The sequence below is a fragment of the Acanthisitta chloris genome, unplaced genomic scaffold (genome assembly GCF_000695815.1).
Source record: "Acanthisitta chloris isolate BGI_N310 unplaced genomic scaffold, ASM69581v1 scaffold8737, whole genome shotgun sequence".
NCBI classification, from domain to species: domain Eukaryota; kingdom Metazoa; phylum Chordata; class Aves; order Passeriformes; family Acanthisittidae; genus Acanthisitta; species Acanthisitta chloris.
The window spans coordinates 16,582-23,348 of record NW_008683139.1 but is presented as its reverse complement, the minus strand read 5'-3'; the positions used below and the strand labels follow the sequence as shown (position 1 = coordinate 23,348).

At 42.9% G+C, this 6,767-nt stretch overlaps 1 protein-coding gene across 1 annotated transcript in view; it reads right to left on the bottom strand.

Annotated features, from left to right (window-relative positions):
• Positions 1 to 677: 677 nt before the first annotated feature.
• Positions 678 to 6,767, bottom strand: part of CHL1 (cell adhesion molecule L1-like) — a gene marked incomplete at its 5' end in the record, with an annotated part of 21,373 nt that continues 15,283 nt past the window's right edge. The window contains 4 exons of the mRNA XM_009078802.1: positions 678 to 894; positions 2,735 to 2,807; positions 3,549 to 3,680; positions 4,349 to 4,510. Of these exons, the coding sequence (XP_009077050.1) occupies positions 678 to 894; positions 2,735 to 2,807; positions 3,549 to 3,680; positions 4,349 to 4,510 (584 nt within the window). The remainder of the gene's footprint in view (positions 895 to 2,734; positions 2,808 to 3,548; positions 3,681 to 4,348; positions 4,511 to 6,767) is intronic.

Sequence of the window (6,767 nt, the reverse complement as noted above, 5' to 3'; positions counted from 1 at the left end):
AGAGCAATGCTTCCCGTGGATGAAGGTGCATCCCAAAGTATTGGTAACTGCAGCCAGCTGGAACCACTACAACGATTTTTAGGGCATCACAGACAAAGGAGTTTAACTCTTTGAGACAAATCATAGAATATACAGAATATATTTCTCTGGTATTTGAAATTATCATTTTTCTCAGTAGGATTCTTGTGTCACTTTGCAGAGGAACTGGTTTGTTTTGGCTGACTTGCTTGTGTTTATGACAACACCCCCTCAAGGGAAAGGAAGCACCTAAGGTGCTTCCTCTAGCTCATAACCAAGGCCATGGCAGGTGTGGGAGAATTCTATGTAGGAAAGGATATACAAAGTGACAACAGCCATACAGGAAACAAAATACCACAAAGAGAAACATATTCTAAGCCTAAGAAACTCAAGGAGTAGCACTTTAGGATACAGACCGAGAAATTCTGGTTTGGTAAGACATTTTGTACAGTAAAGAATTACTTGTTTTGATTGATTTAGAGGAAAACAGCTAGAAAATAGACTGGAAAATCATCTCTTAGTGGCAGTGACTTGGTATTACCTGGAGGTCAGGTTCCTGACTGGCTCAATTGGCAACCTGCTTCCATCACTTGTGGGGCCTGTGAAGTACTAATCAAGATAAATATCACAATAAAACACCAATCGTTCCTGCTAAGAGTTTAGGCGTGGAGAGGAAAAGTCGCCGTCGAACTCCCAGTGCTTTCCACCGATCCTTTTTCCTTGGATCCAGAGTAAGCTCCAATAAATGACCCATCTTCATTGAACATCCCATGCTCCCCTTCTCCATAATCTACCAGACTATCAGCACTTCCAGTGGCTTTAATGTCCCCATCAACTGAGTGGAGGCTGCTTTTCAGGGGCTTTTCATCGCTGTCACTACAAAACAAAGAAATGCCTTGCCAAAAATCCAGCAAGCCCGAAAACTCCTCTCTTATTGGGAAAGGAAGGAGGGAAGAGTGAGGGAAACATCATGTGGGTGGTACATTGACCCTGGGACTCCTGTCCTGGTGCACCTCAGAAAGGTGAGACTGACCTCAGCTGTGGCATTGTTTAGCCAGTCAACTGATTGAAAAGGCAAAGATCAAGGAGAACTCCTTGTGTGGTTTGGGTTTTGCCCTCTGTTTGCTCTGGTTAGGCAGAAGAATGGACAGGAAGGGAAGGGGAAAGGAAGGGGAATGCTGGACAGGATCTGAGGGCTCTGTTCCAGACATCAGGGCTGATGTAAAGTCTTACCACCTTACTGGGAGAGACATTTTCATCTCACAGAGCACTGGGCAGTATTCAGGGCTTTATTGTATTTTCCTTTTCAGGTGGCTGATCTGATGGAAAGTGGGTGGAGGCATCACCTGGAGATTATACCTCACTGCTTTTTGAGCCTTTGTTTGAGTTTAGATGACTAACCAAGTGATTTCTTTCTTTTTTTTCATTTGTTTTGCTGTTATTTTATGTTACTATAACTGATGGAGTTTCTCCCTGCTAAAGGGAAAGCCAAAAGCAGCATCAGAGTCTGGATCTGCAGTCAGTGTTCGATAGAAATGTAATGAGAAAGGACTGACCAAAATTCAGGGGAAAAGGAGGAATTCCACTGGTGATTCCTCCTAATGGCACTGCAGAAGAACCAGAGCATCCTGATTCCTCCTGACTGACCAGGACATTTTGGGGGACTGGGAGTATACAACAAAAGATTACACAAAAAACTAAATCAGGCCTCTGAACTAGGGACAGAATTACTCAATGACAGCCCTTGCTGATGCCAACTCAGTGTCAAAGCTTTGTTAACATCACCTAAGGAAGGACAGAGAAATGAAACTGAACTTTACCCCTTCAGCATATACTCAATAATGTGTACAATGAATACATAAAAAATATTTGCCACTTTCCTGGACAGGGAATTTCTCTTTATAAAATAGACAAGTTTGGATTTTAGGGGGAAAGAAAAGGGTCAAGGTTATTAACCTCAGGACTTTCTTACCTTTCTAAATATTTGTCCCATTAGAAAGCATTAAAAATTAAATAAAGATGAAATTATGCAGAAAAAAAAAGCCCTGTTCCAGTACAAATAATGTAGTATATATTAGTTGGATTTCAACAGCAATTTTCTGCCCTTAAGGCCAATGACACCAGTTTTCCAGCATTCTTATAGTGGTGTATTTTTCTTTATATCACAGTTCAATATTACTGTAAGTTTTAGTAATTTTACAGCAGCCAAAGTGGTTATTTCAATTCTCCTACAGAAACTTCTGTAGTGAGGGGTTTTTTGGGAGGTGTTTTGATATTTTTCACTGTGTTTCAAACTTTGTCGTCTCCCACAAAAATGACTATTCCCCATATTGCACAATTTGGGCCTGACTGGGCTTGGAACCCACTGAAGACAGAGCATTCTTTCCATTGACTCCAGTGGACACTACAGCAGGAACCCAAAGCACCAAATATATTTACATTATTCATACAATGCTAATTTTAAAAAAAACAAACAAAAAGAAGTGAAAAACAACCACCAATACATCAACATTTCCTTATATCCCAGTTTGGATGGACTGAAGGATACTGGATATACCTTTAGATTCCTAATCTTATCCTCTCCTATGGAGGTTTGCTTTGAACATGAAACAGAGCATTAATTGCATGCCAGAAAAATGTCCCAAATAAGGATGACATTTGGAAACAGACAGAACCCCAACAAACACAAAAGCTTGGGAAAGCAGCTCCTATTTACCTATATTCCCCAAAGATTTCATCTTTTATTGATTGAGCTTCAGGATCTGGATGCAAATCTTCTTTTTCTTTCACTGTGCAAATTAAAAAAAAAGGACAGAGCTATGTGTTGTGTTCTACTATAGACCTTCCTTTTCCCAACTGGAAAACCACTTATCATCACCTACAGCCTGACCTGGAACTGGTTGGACACAACCAAGGGGTTGAGGCCCTTCCCTACTGGTTTGGGTTGGAAAGGACCTTAGAGAGCCTCTCATTCCATCCCCTGCCCTGGGCAGGAACACCTCCCACCAGCCCAGGCTGCTCCAGCCCCATCCAACCTGGAACACTCCAGGGATGGAGCAGCCACAGCTGCTCTGGGCAACCAGAATTACACTTAAACCCTTTTCATTCCTAAATAAATTCCTGCATTGTTTTTACAAAATATGTCCTGTTCAGCAGTCTGGCTTCCTGGGGAAGCTCTGGCAATGTGTCATGCAGCAGTTACCAGGTGGAAGGTGAGCAGGGAGCCCTGCAATGAGGCTCAGAGGAACAACTCCTGATGGACCTGGACTCTCTAACTGGATTAAATGCTAGAAGATTCAAAAGCACTGTCAAAGGCCTTAGCAAGCTCTTTGCCCAGTACACAGCACTGTCTCACCCAGAGAACACAGTTCACTTGGATTCATTAAAATCCATTCTGCAGATATTTATCAAAAGCTACAAAGCCTAATTGGATGTTTGTGCTTGAGGCTTTGCAGCCTCCAGAGAGCAAAGTCTGAAGGATGTTGGTTATTAACATGTGAACATAGCAAAAAGACAATAAATCCATTTACCTGAATATTTGCCTCCTTTGTTTCTTCTGACAAAGCAAACAGTGAGCAGCAGTAGGGTGAGCAGAGCGATGGCACACATCAGCCCAATGAACCAGCCCTGCGTGGAAAGCCCGTCGTAAACGCCAGCATAGGCTTGGGGCAGCAGAAAAGGAGGGAAAAAACAAGCAAATCAATCACAGAAAATGTTATCACCCTGTGATGACATGAATACATCACATGTTCTTCCCTGGTCTTAACTGGATGAGTCAGTCACTACTTATGGCTTCAATGCAAATATAAGACAGAAATATGTCCAGAGGGTGACATTCTTGGACTTAAGGGGAACACACAGTCTACAAGGCACAACACAGACACTCTGCAAAGGCAATTCTGAGAGAGCAGTTGACTCACAGGATTAACACCACAGAGAAAAGCCGAGCAGAGACTTGTTATGCATCTCATGCAAAAGCAGTTTTGTGACAGAGAGAGAGTTAAAAGTGCCTCCAGTACATGCAAATCACTGGACTGGCACACTCAGAGTGGCTTATATCACAGCATTTCCCTTTGAAAGTCACAGAGGAGGGAACACTGGTTTGTCAGGGTTGGTAACTGCTCCAGGCTGTGAGGAGCAGTGTACAGGCCTGGCCAAGAGCTGTGGATGCATTTGTGCTCCCATGAGATTCAACTGCAAAGCTCAACTTTAAAACCACAGCACAAAACAACGGGTTTGGAACACTTGCACTGCACAAATCCAGATGGAACCTCAACACTGAGTCACATTCACAAGAAAGTTTAGCACCTCAAAGGGTTTCATGTCTCACCTCTCCCCCTTGTCTCAATTACATCTTCAAAAATGCTATTGTTATCAACCCAATTCTTAGTCACTAGACGAACTGTATACTCAGTTCCAGGCTCAAGTGCCTCAATGGGGTGAAACCTTTGGGTGGGCTTTACTGCATCTGCCATCTTCCCGATCCCTTCACCTAGGGAACGTACATATTAATGGGATTCATCAAACAAAAGGCCTCTAAAATGCACAAAATAAGGCAAAGAACACACAAATATCACACATAAGGTAACATTTGTCATCAAGCTGATTTTCCAAAGCAAAAAAACCCCCAACATTCCTCCTGTTTGGTTTTTAATATTCCATCTGATCAAATCAACTGAAGCAATCCTGATGTTTAGGAAGGGCTTTGTGCAGCTCCCAGGATGGGAGTTAATATTGATGGGGGATTATGGATCTGCTTTGACTAATGCGTGCTTAAAAAATTACAGTTTGAAACTGGGCTTGCTTTGGAGAGATAATCTGGGGTCTGATGCTTCTCCCATTGAACTGAGCTCAGCAGGGAAGCACAGACAGCTTGTTATCTGGATATGGATTCTTATATGACTCCTGGAAAAAATTGACATTGGGATTTGTACTCCTGACAGTGATTTTCCATGTCCTTTTCAATGCCTGCAAAAAGCACTGGGTTAGACAGAGCTAGAATTTCTTTCAAACTGATACTTAGGCATTTAAGTTTTCCTGATGAGTTTAATATTTAATTAAGAGAAGGGGAATTCCAGTAGCTCTGGTTTTAGAGCCTTGTTATCTGCAAAATGCCTACTGTAATCTCTGTCTGCATTCAGGGGATTCAATCAGCTTTTTGAAATAAGCATTTGTGGAGAGCAGGAAAAAGGACATCATAGAGGTTCACATGAACTCTTCACATCATCAAAGCCAGAACTATGTGACACGAAGGAATCTCTTTATCCAGCCTCGAGGTACAACCTGGGAGCATCCTCGATGGCAGGAGAGAGATTTGGGGGAGCTGCACTTAATAAATTTCTCTTTAACTGTTCTCACTTGCCCAATTTGCCTGTTTCATCCAGAGTCTTCTAAAGTAAGGATTGAGCACACAGGACAATTTGAAAACTACTCAGTCAATTAGCACTGACAGTGAGAACAATGCTCATTAATACTCCAACTAGTAAACAAGCAGAGCAAGAAGCTGCTGGAGATTAAGGCTCAGCTGACAGCTGAGGGGAAAAAACAAAGATTAAGACAAATCCAAGCACAGTCAAAGCAGCAGTTGAAGGTAAGTTTTCCAAGGCAACTCTCCATGTACTACAATAAGCAGTTAAATGAGGAGCCCATTGGGACCCAGAGAGAACACACCCAGCTGAAACGGTGCTGATACCAAGGCACTGCTCCTTAGCAGAAATCAATCCTTCCACTGGCAGGCTTTGCTAAATGAAGAATGTGGAATTGAGCTCTAATTTTTACCTAAACTGCAGATTAAACAACAGGATACCACAGCTATATTTTAATTGCATGTTCTAAAAGCAAGACATCAGAAAAATTTATTTCATGGAAACACGAGCCATGAAGTAACCAGAATAAACATGAACCTTCAACCCACTGGGGATCAGATGTGGTGTGAGAGCTGTGCATGGCATGATAACCACAGGATCCCATGTGCACACAGCACCAGGTTCCTTGGGAGGCATTTCCTCCGAGTCCCTGGGAAGCAACATGCTAAACCTGGAGCTCTGAGGCAGCCTGTGCCTGTGGTTTGTTGGGCATTGTGTTACCCAGGCTCTCTCTACCACCTATTTACTTCCAGCTTCTCCAGCCTCTTCCTTCTGGAGGATCAGCTCTCTACAAAGCAGAAAGGGAGGTGATACAGCTGAAAAATTCCCCTCATTCTGTCCAGTTATCGCTCAACTCTATCAGATCCTTTAGCTGTGCCATTTCCCCGGCACGAGGAGCAGCACAGAGTACTGGGATGAGCTTTGAGTCCAGCCTGACCTGGCACTGGGGATTTACCAAGGGATTCACCAGGCTATTTGCCATCACCTGTCCCAAAACACTACATTTTCCCTTTAGACCAGGTGTCCAGTGAGGAGCCATTAGGAGGTTTCATTCCATGCCATTTCTGTCTGGTTTGTGTTACACACACAACATTAGACCTAGAAAGGAGAAAGCATTGCTAACTGGGGCAGGTTTGGTGCTTGGAATAGAAAAAGCAGTGCAGCATCCTGAAAAATAAAAGCAAAGACACACAGATAAGGCAAAGCTCCACATACTGAAAGGCCAGTGAGCTGCAGGAGTTAGCTTCAGGAAAGCACTTGGGTTAGGTTTTAAATCCACAACAAGGGAGAAGGAGCATTAGTAATAAAGGCATATCACCAGCACTTCTCACCCTCCCCCACTATTTATCACCAAACCATGGGACTTGCATGAACATTAAACAC